The sequence below is a fragment of the Salvelinus alpinus genome, chromosome 33 (assembly GCF_045679555.1).
Source record: "Salvelinus alpinus chromosome 33, SLU_Salpinus.1, whole genome shotgun sequence".
Lineage (NCBI taxonomy): Eukaryota > Metazoa > Chordata > Actinopteri > Salmoniformes > Salmonidae > Salvelinus > Salvelinus alpinus.
Genome location: NC_092118.1, coordinates 9,647,130 through 9,662,241, shown reverse-complemented (window position 1 = coordinate 9,662,241; position 15,112 = coordinate 9,647,130). Strand labels below are relative to the sequence as shown.

At 44.1% G+C, this 15,112-nt stretch overlaps 1 protein-coding gene and 1 long non-coding RNA gene across 2 annotated transcripts in view; one reads left to right on the top strand and one right to left on the bottom strand.

The window, feature by feature from the left end:
* LOC139563292 (SH3 and multiple ankyrin repeat domains protein 2-like) overlaps positions 1 to 15,112 on the bottom strand; it is a 176,423-nt gene that overhangs the window by 66,900 nt on the left and 94,411 nt on the right. Inside the window, exons 14-15 of the mRNA XM_071381847.1 lie at positions 6,371 to 6,453; positions 505 to 629 (exon numbers count right to left, since the gene is read on the bottom strand). Of these exons, the coding sequence (XP_071237948.1) occupies positions 505 to 629; positions 6,371 to 6,453 (208 nt within the window). The remainder of the gene's footprint in view (positions 1 to 504; positions 630 to 6,370; positions 6,454 to 15,112) is intronic.
* Positions 6,453 to 8,482, top strand: LOC139563293 (uncharacterized). The gene is made up of 2 exons (XR_011672525.1): positions 6,453 to 7,149; positions 7,255 to 8,482. It is a non-coding gene; the product is annotated as an uncharacterized lncRNA (long non-coding RNA).

Below are 15,112 nucleotides of genomic sequence, written 5' to 3'. Positions count from 1 at the left end.
TGGTGGATCTTGACCCAGAGTTTGGCGATCACTGGTCTGATCCAAAAGCCCTCCGAAACTCAAAGCACTGAGCAGAAACAGGACAAGTGGTAACTACCTGGTATCAAAAGCTGCAAAGTCGGGCTTGTTGTAATAATCCCAAAGACACATTTAATTGTAACATTATTAGTACATAATGATCATACTAGCGTGTGCTTTTTAAATAAATGCCAGGTAAATAGCAGTCTGTAAAATAAAGAGGGACCTAAGATCAAGTTGAACCAAAACTCAAGCGCCAACAGATATCATCACCAGTCAGCTCTCACTCATCCCAAAATGGATCTCTACAACCAATCTCATTGCTTCTAGCAGCAGGAAGAAAGAACTCTGTTAGGGACCGGAAGTGAATAGCAGTATGATACACACAATCGCACGATAACACACACACAGACACACAATGCACTCACTCTCACATAAAAGCGCATACATGCACACACATGCATGCATGCGCACACACACACTTACCTCAATGAGGAAGTCCCCGGTCCTAAGTCCCGCCTGCCAGGCCACTCCTCCCTCATCCACCGACTCCAGGTATTGGAGGGCTGGGAAGGCAGGGGTGGGAGTAAACTCCTCGATGGGCGTGTCCGCTATTGGAGAGAAAAAAAGAGAGAGAGAGAGAGAGAGAGAGAGAGAGAGAGAGAGAGAGAGAGAGAGAGAGAGAGAGAGAGAGAGAGAAAGAGAGAGAGGAGAGAGAGAGAGGAGAGAGAGGAGAGAGAGGAGAGAGAGAGAGAGAGGAGAGAGAGAGAGAGAGAGAGAGAGAGACAGGGGGGATAGAGAGAGAGAGAGAAGGTAAGTGGGTCACCTTATCCTGAACACCACTCCCCTCCTCAACCCTGAGTCTATGGAGATCTAGCCCCATTCCAGATCTATATACACACACACACACACACACACACACACACACACACACACACACACACACACACACACACACACACACACACACACACACACACACACACACACACACACACACACACACACACACACACACACACAGCTTTATTTTCAACAGGGTTTAGCATGGACTTTGTGGTCAGCAGACAAACAAACAAACAAAAGACAAGCAGAGATAATCCATTAATCACCAATAAAACCACAAAGGTCATTGCCAATTCAATAAGGTGGAAGGCTGAAGACACTGTGCTGTCATCAACACAGCCAGATTAGATTACTGCTGTCCTAATGTCTATGCATGGCAGTGTGTGTGTGTGTGTGTGTGTGTGTGTGTGTGTGTGTGTGTGTGTGTGTGTGTGTGTGTGTGTGTGTGTGTGTGTGTGTGTGTGTGTGTGTGTGTGTGTGTGTGTGTGTGTGTGTGTGTGTGTGTGTGTGAGACACAAGGTTTGCTCTGGTGGTAGGGGCAGTAAGATCTCTTTCTACAATCTCCTATACTGCTGTCTATTTCGTCTCCCCCATCTCCCTCTCTTCACCCTTATCCCCTGTCACCCTCTCTCTCTTTCCCCTCTCCCATCTCTTATCCTCTCTTCCACCTTCCACTGGCCAGTGATATTCACATTGTGTCCTCGTGGCAGCCAGAAACCAATGGTGACAAGTGACACTTCTAATACATCACCCTCTTACTGTAAGAGAGATGCTAGGCACTGTGTGTGTGTGCGCGTGTGTGTGCGCGCATTTGCGTGTGCGTGTATGCGCGTGCATGTATGCGCAAGCATTCATTTGGGATTTTATGTGAGAGTGGGTGCATTGTGTGTCTGTGTGTGTGTGTGTTTTCGTGCGATTTTGTGTGTTTCCGTTGTGCGTGTTTGTGAGCATTAGAGAGTGTGTGTGTGAAGTGCACAGTGCCAGAGGATAAAGAGGGCTGGCTCAGTTCCCTTGGGTGATGGCAGTGTCAGAACAACTCTAGTACATTCGGCTTGTTGTTTTTTAGGCTAAATTGTTCTCTTCCTCTCTCTGTCACTTTCTTCTTCTATCCCTGTCTGTCCCCCCCCCCCCTAAAAAAACAAGGATGTTCAGACAGTTGAAAATGTACCTCTCAACAGTTCAGAACAATGAGAAAATGCCACCTCGCAGCGTTTGACAGTGTGGATTATGACATGGCTGTAATCATCATAGAAACCAAAACAGCCGCTCAGCGGGCTATTTTTAGACAGCATCAAATGGGTGGTGTAATATCAAATGATGTGTGGACAATCGCACTAATGTCCTGACAACATGTCCTACACGCAGGCTGATATTGATGTGTGAGTGTGTGCATTTGCGAGTGTGTGCTCTAGAGTAGCGGTCTTCACGGATCCACCTGTACCCGAATACCCGAGATCCAGAATTCTAAATCATGTCAAGGGTCTGGGTAGGATCTGATATGATTGTCACGGGTATCGGGTATGTGTCATTTTGACTGACTTGTCCAGAAGGACCCATATAGTTCCGAACGTGACTGCTGCAGTAGAGAGAGAGAGAGAGAACGTTTTTATAATTTATCTATCTGCTCTTTGCTTTTCACGAGAGTGGCGCGTGTAGCAATTGTTTGACAATCATAAGTCTTCAAAGTGGCAATAAGCGGCCTCTGTAAATTGGTATAGAATCAGCTTGATCCCCTCTGTCCAAGACGCCTGTACCATCTTTTTATTTTATTTTCAGTGATATTGTTAACAAACACGCCTGCATAAAGAAAATTAGAATTTAAAACAGGTTCAGCCCCTGGTTCGACCATGATCTTGCAGAGTTACTCCACCTCAAGAATTGCATTCGACGAAAGGCTTGGCACACGCATACTCAGGCTGACTGGCTCTCCTTCAGGGAAATGAGAAATAAGTGCACTCAGGCTATCCGGAAGGCCAAAGTTAGTTACTTTAAGGAGCAGTTCTCTCTCTGTGGGTCGAACCCCAAGAAGTTCTGAAAAACGGTTAAAGACCTGGAGAATAAACCCTCCTCCTCACAGCTGCCCATGCCCCTTAAAGTTGATGATGTGGTTGTTACTGACAAGAAGCACATGGCTGAGCTTCACCACTTCATTAAGTCAGGATTCCTATTTGAATAAGCCATGCCTCCTTGCCAGTCCAACATTTCCTCATCTCCCACCTCTTCTAATGCGACTAGCCCCGATGCTCCTCCCTCTTTTTCCCCTGCCCCGCTACAAAGTTTCTCCCTGCAGGCGGTCACTGAGTCCGAGGTGCTAAAGGAAATCCTTAAACTTGACCACAAAAAAAAATCTGGGTCAGATGGTTTAGACCCATTCTTCTTTAAGGTTGCTGCCCCTATAATCGCCAAGCCCATCTCTGACCTTTTAAACTTGTCTCTCCTCTCTGGGGAGGTTCCCATTACTTGTAAGGCAGCCACGGTTTGTCCTTCATGTATTTATTATTTATTTAATAAATAATTATAATTATTTATTTAATAATTATTATTTATTTATTTAAAGGGGGAGATCAAGCTGATCCTAACTGTTATAGACCTATTTCTATTTTGCCCGGTTTAAGTGTTGGAAAAACTTGTCAATAATCAACTGACTGGCGTTCTTGATGTCTATAGTATTCTCTCTACTATGCAATCTGGTTTCCGCTCAGGTTATGGATGTGTCACTGCAACCTTAAAAGGTCCTCAATGATGTCACCATTGCCCTTGATTCTAAGCAATGTTGTGCTGCTATTTTTATTGACTTGGCCAAAGCTTTTGATTCGGTAGACCATTCCATTCTCGTGGGCTGGCTAAGGAGTATTGGTGTCTCTGAGGGGCTTTGGCCTGGTTTGCTAACTACCTCTCTCAAGGAGTGCAGTGTGTAAAGTCAGAACATCTGCAGTCTCAGCCAATGCCTGTCACCAAGGGTGTACCCCAAGTCTCAATCCTAGGCCCCACACTCTTCTCAATTTACATCAACATCATAGCTCAGGCAGTAGGAAGCTCTCTCATCCATTTATATGCAGATGATAGTCTTATACTCAACTGACCCTCCCCGGCTTTTGTGTTAAACGCTCTACAACAAAGCTTTCTTAGTGTCCAACAAGCTTTCTCTGCCCTTAAACTTGTTCTGAACACCTCCAAAACAAAGGTCATGTGGTTTGGTAAGAAGAATGCCCCTCTCCCCACAGGTGTGATTACTACTTCTGAGGGTTTAGAGCTTGAGGTCATTGACCTCATACAAGTACTTGTGAGTATGGCTAGACGGTACACTGTCATTCTTTCAGCACATATCAACGTTTCAAGGCTAAATTCAAATCTAGACTTGGTTTCCTCTGTCGTAATCGCTCCTGTTTCACCCCAGCTGCCAAACTAACCCTGATTCAGATGACCATCCTACCCATGCTAGATTACGGAGACTTCATTTATAAATCGGCAGGTAAGGGTGCTCTCGATCGGCTAGATGTGCTTTACCATTTGGCCATTAGATTGGCCACCAATGCTCCTTATAGGACACATCACTGCACTCTATATTCTTCTGTAAACTGGTCATCTCTGTATACCCGTTGTAAAACACAGTGGTCGTAAAACACAGTGGTTGATGCTTATTTCTTAAACCTCCTTAGGCCTCACTCCCCCCCTATCTGAGATATCTACTGCAACCCTCATCCTCCACATATAACACCCATTCTGCCAGTCACATTCTGTTAAAGGTCACCAAAGCACACACATCCCTGGGTGGCACGTCTTTTCAGTTCGCTGCAGCTAGCGACTGGAACGAGCTGCAACAAACACTCAAACTGGACAGTTTCATCTCAATCTCTTAATTCAAAGACTCAATCATGGACACTCTTACTGACAGTTGTGGCTGCTTTGCATGATGTATTGTTGTCTCTACCTTCTTGCCCTTTGTGCTGTTGTCTGTGCCCAATAATGTTTGTACCCTGTTTTGTGCTGCTACCATGTTGTGCTGCTGCCATGTTGTGTTGCTACCATGTTGTTGTCATGTTGTGTTGCTAACATGCTGTGTTGTCATGTGTTGTTGTCTTAGGTATCTCTTTATGTAGTGCTGTGTTGTCTCTCTTGTCATGATGTGTGTTTTGGCCTATATTTTTATTTAATACATTTTTAAATGAAATAAAAAGGCCTCCGTCCCCGCAGGAGGCCTTTTGCCTTTTGGTAGGCCGACATTGTAAATAAGAATTTGTTCTTAACTGACTTGCCTAGTTAAATAAAGGTTAAAAAAAAAAAGTTTAAAAAAAAGGCTACAGTCATAGTCTCCGTGTGGGGCAAAAGTTAGGAGATATTAATCAATGGAAGACTCAATTAAAGTGATGGAATAAAAAGTTAAAGGAGAAGAATAGGCTACAATTACCAAGAGCCAACAGGTAGGCTGCTACTTCATATTCTGAACGTTGTTGTTGTTTGTAACTGTGTAAGATGAGAGAGCGCTCACTGCCTCAATTAGCCTAGCGCTAGCTAGCTAGGGAGCTTAACTAGATTCACCCGGTTTGATCCAGTCAAGACAGGTACTCAGAATCCTATTGGATGATAAATAACTTAGCTATGGCAGTTATTAGTTTAATATAGCGCATCGGCTTGCTTGGTTGCTGTCTCTCCCTCCCTCCTCCCGTGTCACTCACTCACACTCAAAGTAGCCTACACACGCAGCACAGCCCCTGCTAGAGCCTCACCTCTCCCTACCCCCTCTTCCTTGCGCTTTCTCAACTCTAGTTAATAAAGTAGTTTAAAAATGGACTTTTCTGCTGCTTCTCTCGCTCGGATCGGGTCTGGATCTGACCAGGTCTATACGGAACGGGTCTAGTTGTCCTCGGGTCCGTTTGGAACAGGTCTCTATATTTAAAAAATGCATTTATGCAAATCATGTCCAGATGGGAAAGCCCCAGGTCCATTTCGGAACAGGTCCAACTATTTGGACCCATGAGGGCCTCTGTTCTAGAGAGGTGGACAGAGGTGCAGTTAGTCTTTGTTTGTGTGTGTGTGTGTGTGTGTGTGTGTGTGTGTGTGTGTGTGTGTGTGTGTGTGTGTGTGTGTGTGTGTGTGTGTGTGTGTGTGTGTGTGTGTGTTTCTGCTTCAGTTATGATGGTGTCTGGCTGGCTAGACATTGACGCTCAGACAGACAGACAGACACAGACAGACAGACAGACAGACAGACAGACAGACAGACAGACAGACAGACAGACAGACAGACAGACAGATTAACTCATATATATTCATAAGTCGTTTACATTATACAGTAGGCTATATATAGGTGACTGACATACAGAGTGGAGGGGTTCCTGTGGTTACTTCAGGTGGGAAATACAATGTTAATCTCTTTAAAGTTTTATCATATAGAGACATATAAAATACATAGGCTGTTATTATATTGTTTAATGTGCAGTGCCTACATATACAGTAACCATGAGAAAGGGATATGGAGAAGGAGGGAGAGACCAGGGTAGCATCTTACCTTTGGCCCCTCGCAGCACGAAGCCGAAGCCTTCATTCTCCTTCTTGGTCAAGACCACCGTCTTCTCCTCGACCACGCAGTCGCTGTGGAGAAAATGCCGCGCAAAGCGCCCGTTATTACAGCCCATCATCCGCATCACGGCCACAGCCGCCCGCCCTGAGTGCAGGTTCATCGCGGTAAGCTACTCTGGGCACCCCCCGACGGAGGGGCTCCTTGCCTCGGCCCCTTTTAGCTCAAATGAAGTGCATGACAACGCTGGCAGTGGCAGTCCGGCGCCCGCATCTCCAGAAAAGCCGCCGCTCCGCTCCTCTGCGGCCGAAAACCACTCGGGGGAGCGACAAGCGGAGGCCGGAGATGGCGACGAAGTCGAAGCGTGACGTCGGATAGAAGCAGCATTACCGACTAAATAAATGATGATGAAAGCGTGGCTTGGCGCGGAGGAGGGGGGGAGAAAAGGAACGGATGGTGGCAGGCAGTTAGGAGTCCTGGGCGAGGAGTGCGCGCAACGAATGAGAGAAGAGAAAGAGAGAAGGGAGAGCGTGACCAGCATGGCAGTGCGCGGGCACGAAAACAGGAGGCCATGCATGAGTGATTGACCCTTTCACTCGAGTCGAGAGGTGGGTGTCCTCCCACTCAGTGGCGTGGGGTGGCGGTGGGTGACACAGAGGGACGCAGCCCGCATGCGCTTGCATTACATTTTTCATTAACTGTAATGCAAGGCGACAGATGCGCACAAGCAACGCGACGAGAGAAACGGAGAGGGAAGGAAAGATATTCAGGTAATTATGTTGCTTTCAGTTTCATTGCTGTGGTTTTAAAATCATGGATGGGGCTTTGATACAGTTTTTATAAAAATGTATTTTTGTTGAATCCTTTTTCTCCAGCCCGACTCCAAATGCGATTGGGCACAAAAGGTGATAACTCAAACCTGTATGCTCATACTCCAAAAACAGAATGCCACCACGTCAGTCACAGCCACATTCAACCAAGCAATTCAATTCTCAGACACCTCTTCACCTCTATAACTTCCAGAAGAAAAAAAAACCATCTACAAGCAGCAATGACGTGGTCCAAGCAATACAGCCCCATCAACACCACAGTGGGCCTACCAGGCTACCAGTAATACTGCTATATACCCTTTACCTGTCACGTCTGCAGCTTGGACCTTTCTGTCGATATACTTAAGGCACATAGACAGTGTGACTAGCGTGGCATGCTCATTTGCTAAAGTTTATCTGCCATGAGAGCTGTGATTAGGGGTGTGTGTGTGTGTGTGTGTCTACCATAGTAAATGAGGGGGGGAAACAGTCAAATCCACCCAGACAGTGGATGAGATATGAGACACATTAAACAGGGATGGTGAGGGATGAGAGGAGAGATAGAGAGCTGCAACTGCCTTCCTAGCAACAGAGCAGCAAATGCAGAGTTGCCTTAGCAACACAATATGTATTTTTTTTTAAAGGACAACATCCTGATTATTTTATTATTGTTATTATTATTATTATTATAATAACACCACTTTTTATTTAAAAATGTTTATTCAAAACACCCAGTCACTTGAGCTTGTCAGGATAATCAGCAAAAACAATAAGACAATAAGATCACACATTAAAACAGCACACGAGGTTATCGCCCATGACCTGTCAAGACATGGAGTCAGGTGGTCGATGACATCAATCGCACCGTTATCACCTGAAGCATCGCCGCTTTGTTGATTTCACCACGTCCTATGGTTTGACAGGGGAGAGTTTGCCTGTTATCGATAGAGTCATCTTCATCCATCCACCAGAGTGACCATAACAGATACAAGTGTCAAAACGTGGACAATGTGGGACCAGAGGATAAACACACAATAGGCTTCTGTGGGATATCAACGCACGGTAGTCCTGGTGACCACTGCACTAATTCAAATGTCTAACCACGTGACCGGTATTGATTTGAAAGGCTACGTGTGCCTTTTTTCAATTTATTTTTTAGTTGACGTAGTTCTGTCCTTGAGCAGTTCTTGTCTATTAATGTTCTGTATTACGTCATGTTTCGTGTGGACCCCAGGAAGAGTATTTTCTGCTTTTGCAACAGCTAATGGGGATCCTAATAAAATAAATACCAAAATACCTGAATTGTCCTTTCCTGTTACAGGCAGAGCCATTTATGTATAGGCTAGATATGTGTACATATGGATATACACTGAGTATACAAAACATTAAGGACACCTGCTCATTCCATGACATAGACTGACCAGGTGAATCCAGGTGAAAGCTATGATCCATTATTGACGATACTTGTTCAATCCACTTTAATCAGTGTAGATGACTCAATATTAGGAAGGTGTTCCTAATGTTTGGTATACTCAGTGTACACAGCTATCTTTACAGGCTATTTCTGGTTCCTTTTGTTTTTCCTCTTTCCTGTACCTGATGTTGACATTGTCAACCAATCTGAGAAAGATTCCTTCCTCTGCCGGTCGACATTTGGCGCCTTTTTCTCCCCCTGTGCCCGTCGGCCAGGAAATGTCTTAGCTCATGTAAAATTAAATCTCCTTCTGTCTGTTAAAAAATCTATTATGAATCTTTAAAGAGCAAAAAGGGCCTTGGTGTCTCTGCCTAAAGAAAATAGAGTTAGAAGCATTTTTTTAAAGTCCTACTTCAACTTGGGATACAGATAATAGTAGCTTAGTAGTCAGGTTTGGATGTAATGACATGTTATCATAGGCTATTCAATGATGGCCACTTGCTACTATCAGTTGTTCACCTTGACCTACTGTATGTATATTTACAGTGCATTCGGAAATTATTCAGACCCCTTGGACTTTTTCCAAATTTTGTTACGTTACAGCCTTTTTCTAAAATGTATTAAATCGCCCCCCCCCCTACACACAGTACTAAGAAAAAGCAAAAACATATTTTTCAATTTTGGGGGGAAAATGTATTAAAAAAAAGAAAATACAAATCACATTTACATAAGTGTTCAGACCCTTTACTCAGTACCTTTGGCAGCGATTACAGCCTCGAGTCTTCTTGGGTACGACGCTACAAGCTTGGCACACCTGTATTTGGGGAGTTTCTCCCATTCTTCTCTGCAGATCCTCTTAAGCTCTGTCAGGTTGGATGGGGAGTGTCGCTGCACGGCTATTTTCAAGTCTCTCCAGAGATGTTCGATTGGGTCACTCAAGGACATTCAGAGACTTGTCCCGAAGCCACTCCTGCGTTGTCTTGGCTGTGTGCTTAGGGTCGTTGTCCTGTTGTCCCCAGTGTGAGGTCCTGAGTGCTCTGGAGCAGGTTTTCATCAAGGATCTCTCTGTACTTTGCTCCGTTCATCTTTGCCTCAATCCTGACAAGTCTCCGAGTCCCTGCCGCTGAAAAACATCCCCACAGCATGATGCTGCAACCACCATGCTTCACCGTAGGGAATGTGCCAGGTTTCCTCCAGACATAATGCTTGGCATTCGGGCCAAAGAGTTCAATCTTGGTTTCAACAGACCAGAGAATCTTTTTTCTCTTGCTGAGAGTCCTTTAGGTGCCTTTTGGCAAGCTCCAAGCGGGCTGTCATGTGCCTTTTACTGAGGAGTGGCTTGCGTCTGGCCAGCCTACCATAAAGTCCTGATTGGTGGATTGATGGAGAGATGGTTGTCTTTTTTCAAGGTTCTCCCATCTCCTTGGAAGAACTCTGGGGCTCTGTCAGACTGACCATCGGGTTCTTGGTCACCTACCTGCCCAAGGCCCTTCTCCCCTGATTGCTCACCCCTTGTACTTGAAAAAAGTGATATTACCCTCCCCCTTTGTTGAATTAACTAAATGATTATGACAACAATAACTGCCTTGGCAATAATGTACCAACCCTGTGTTTCTAAGCAGGGATATGGACTCTGCCACTTAAGCATGGTTTTGTGGCTCAGTTGATGCCACGTGTCACGCCCTGACCTTAATTCCTTTTTTATGTCTCTATTTTGGTTTGGTCCGGGCGTGAGTTGGGGTGGGCATTCTATGTTTTTTCCCCTATGTTTTCTTTTCTATGTGTTTGGCCTGGTATGGTTCCCAATCAGAGGCAGCTGTCTATCGTTGTCTCTGATTGAGAACCATACTTAGGTAGCCTTTTTCACCTGGTGTTTGTGGGTAGTTGTTTTCTGTTTTGTGTTTCTTCACCTAACAGAACTGTTTCGTTTTCGTTCACTCTCGTTGTTATTTTGTTTAGTGTTCAGTTTTGAATGAAATTATAATATGAACACTTACCACGCTGCGTTTTGGTCTCCTCCATTAGACGATCTTTACACCACGCTGGGCTATGGGCTAGAAGATTGAGGATCCACCCACCAGTGCATCGTGCGAGTTCACTCTCCCTACTATTTTCATTACAATATGTTGTTCAAAGTGGTTAGAGAGGCTAATGAGAGAGAAATAGTGGAGGCTACCAAAAATATTACAAGATGATTAAATTATGACAGGAGAATTTGCTTCAGTTCCTCCCATTTAATAAGAGAGGAAATACAAAACTGGCACCTGTCATCAGTCCTCACACATACATTGGCAAGAAAAAGTATGTGAACACTTTGGAATTACCTGGATTTCTGAATAAATTTGTCATCAAATGTGATATCATCTTCACGTAAGTCACAACAATAGACAAACATAGTGTGCTTAATAATAACACACAAATGATTGTATTTTTATTGTCTATATTGAACACATAATTTAAACATTCACATTGTAGGTTGGAAAATGTATGTGAACCCCTAGGCTAATGACTTCTCCAAAAGCTAATTGGAGTCAGGAGTCAGCTAACCTGGAGTCCAATCAATGACATGAGATTGGAGATGTTGGTTAGAGCTGCCTTGCCCTATAAAAAACACTCACAAAATTTGAGTTTGCTATTAACAGGAAGTATTGCTTGATGTGAACCATGCCTCGAACAAAAGAGATGTCAGAAGACCTAAGATTAAGAATTGTTGACTTGCATAAAGCTGGAAAAGGTTACAAAAGTATCTCTAAAAGCCTTGATGTTCATCTGTCCAAGGTAAGACAAATTGTCAATAAATGGAGAAAGTTCAGCACTGTTTCTACTCTCCGTAGGAGTGGCCGTCCTGCAAAGATGACTGCAAGAGCACAGCGCAGAATGCTCAATGAGGTTAAGAAGAATCCTAGAGTGTCAGCTAAAGACTTACAGAAATCTCTGGAACATGCTAACATCTCTGTTGACGAGTCTACGACACATAAAACACTAAACAAGAATGGTGTTCATGGGAGGACACCATGGAAGAAGCCACCACTGTCCAAAAAAACATTGCTGCACGTCTGAAGTTTACAAAAGTGCACCTGGATGTTCCACAGCGCTACTGGCAAAATATTATGTGGACAGATGAAACTGCAGTTGAGTTGTTTGGAAGGAACACACAACACTATGTGTGGAGAAAAAAAGGCACAGCACACCAACATCAAAACCTCATCCATCTGTAAAGTATGGTGGAGGGAGCATTAATGTTTGGGGCTGCTTTGCTGCCTCAGGGCCTGTACAGCTTGCTATCATCGACGAAAACCTGAATTCCCAAGTTTATCAAGACATTTTGCAGAAGAATGTTAGGCTATCGGTCCGCCAATTGAAGCTCAACAGAAGTTGGGTGATGCAACAGGACAACGACCCAAAACACAGAAGTAAATCAACAACAGAATGGCTTCAACAGAAGAATATACGCCTTCTGGAGTGGCCCAGTCAGAGTCCTGACCTCAACCCGATTGAGATGCTGTGGCATGACCTCAAGAGAGCAGTTCACACCAGACATCCCAATAATATTGCTGAACTGAAACAGTTTTGTAAAGAGGAATGGTCCAAAATTCCTCCTGACCGTTGTGCAGGTCTGATCCGCAACTACAGAAAACGTTTGGTTGAGGTTATTGCTGCCAAAGGAGGGTCAACCAGTTATTAAATCCAAGGTTTCACATACTTTTTCCACCCTGCACTCCGAATGTTTACACGGTGTGTTCAATAAAGACATGAAAACATATTGTTTGTGTGTTATTAGTTTAAGCAGATTGTGTTTGTCTATTGTTGTGACCTAGATGAAGATCAGATCAAATTTTATGACCAATTTATGCAGAAATCCAGGTATTTCCAAAGGGTTTACATACTTTTTCTTGCCACTGTATATTCTGTATATTGCTACTGTATATTCTAAACAAAAAACATTTGTCATAAGAAACTAGCTCCCTGGTATACAGAAAATACCCGAGCTCTGAAGCAAGCTTCCAGAAAATTGGAACGGAAATGGCGCTACACCAAACTGGAACTCTTCCGACTAGCTTGGAAAGACAGTACTGTGCAGTATCGAAGAGCCCTCACTGCTGCTCGATCATCCTATTCCAACTTAATTGAGGAAAATAAGAACAATCCAAAATTTATTTCATTGATACTGTTGCAAAGCTAACTAAAAAGCAGCATTCCCCAAGAGAGGATGGCTTTCACTTCAGCAGTGATAAAATCATGAACTTCTTTGAGGAAAAGATCATGATCATTAGAAATCAAATTATGGACTCCTCTTTAAATCTGCATATTCCGCCAAAGCTCAGTTGTCCTTAGTCTGCACAACTCTGCTAGGACCTAGGATCAAGGGAGACAGTCAAGTTTTTTAGTACTATATCTCTTGACACATTGATGAGCATAGTCATGGCCTCTAAACCTTCAAGCCGCATACTGGACCCTATTCCAACTAAACTACTGAAAGAGCTGCTTCCTGTGCTTGGCCCTCCTATGTTGAACATAATACATGTCTCTCTATCCACCGGATGTGTACCAAACTCACTAAAAGTGGCAGTAATAAAGCCTCTCTTAAAAAGCCAAACCTTAACCCAGAAAATATAAAAAACTATCAGCCAAAATCGAATCTCCCATTCCTCTCAAAACATTTTAGAAAAAGCTGTGCAGCAACTCACTGCCTTCCTGAAGACAAACAATGTATACGAAACGCTTCAGTCTGGTTTTAGACCCCATCATAGCACTGAGATTGCACTTGTGAAGGTGGTAAATTACCTTTTAATGGCGTCAGATCGAGGCTCTGCATCTGTCCTAGTGCTCCTAGACCTTAGTGCTGCTTTTGATACCATCCTTCACCACATTCTTTTGGAGAGATTGGAAACCCAAATTGGTCTACACGGACAAGCTCTGGCCTGGTTTAGATCTTATCTGTTGAAAAGATATCAGTTTGTCTCTGTGGATGGTTTGTCCTCTGAAAAATCAACTGTAAATTTTCGTGTTCCTCAAGGCTCCGTTTTAGGACCACTATTGTTTTCACTATATATTTTACCTCTTGTTGATGTCATTCGGAAACATAATGTTAACTTTCACTGCTATGCGGATGACACATAGCTGTAATTTTCGATGAAACATAGTGAAGCCCCAAAATTGCCCTCCCTGGAAGCCTGTGTTTCAGACATAAGGAAGTGGATGGCTGCAAATGTTCAAATTTAAACTCGGACAAAACAGAGATGCTAGTTCTAGGTCCCAAGAAACAAAGAGATCTTCTGTTGAATCTGACAATTAATCTTTATGGTGGTACAGTCGTCTCAAATAAAACTGTGAAGGACCTCGGCGTTACTCTGGACCCTGATCTCTCTTTTGACGAACATATCAAGACTGTTTCAAGGACAGCTTTTTTCCATCTACGTAACATTACAAAAATCAGAGACTTTCTGTCCAAAAATGTGGCAGAAAAATGTATCAATGCTTTTGTCACTTCTAGATTAGACTACCGCAATGCTCTACTTTCCGGCTACCCGAATAAAGCACTAAATAAACTTCAGTTAGTGCTAAACACGGCTGCTAGAATCTTGACTAGAACCAAAAATTTGATCATATTACTCCAGTGCTAACCTCTCTACACTGGCTTCCTGTTAAGGCAAGGGCTGATTTCAAGATTTACTGCTAACCTACAACGCATTACATGGGCTTGCTCATACCTATCTTTCCGATTTGGTCCTGCCATACATACCTACACGTACGCTACGGTCACAAGAAGCAGGCCTCCTTACTGTCGCTAGAATTTATAAGCAAACAGCTAGAGGCAGGGCTCTCTCCTATAGAGCTCCATTTTTATGGAATGGTCTGCCTATCCATGTGAGAGACGCAGACTTGGTCTCAACCTTTAAGTCTTTATTAGGTCCTATGATTGAGTGTAGTCTGGCCCAGTAGTGTGAAGGTGAACGGAAAGGCACTGGAGCAACGAACCGCCCTTGCTGTCTCTGCCTGGCCGGTTCCCCTCTCTCCACTGGGATTCTCTGCCTCTAACCCTATTACAGGGGCTGAGTCACTGGCTTACTGGTGCTCTTCCATAACGTCCCTAGGAGGGGTGCGTCACTTGAGTGGGTTGAGTCACTGACGTGATCTTCCATTCCAGGTTGGCGCCCACCTTGGGTTGTGCCATGGCGGAGATCTTTGTGGGCTATACTTGGCCTTGTCTCAGGATGGTAAGTTGGTGGTTGAAGATATCCCTCTAGTGGTGTGGGGGCTGTGCTTGGCAAAGTAGGTGGGGTTATATCCTTCCTGTTTGGCCCTGTCCGGGAGTATTGTCGGACGGGGCCACAGTGTCTCCCGACCCCTCCTGTCTCAGCCTCCAGTATTTATGCTGCAGTAGTTTATGTGTCAGGGGGCTAGGGTCAGTCTGTTATATCTGGAGTATTTCTCCTGTCCTATCCGGTGTCCTGTGTGAATTTAAGTATGCTCTCTCTTAATTCTCTCTCTCTTTCTTTCTTTCTTTCT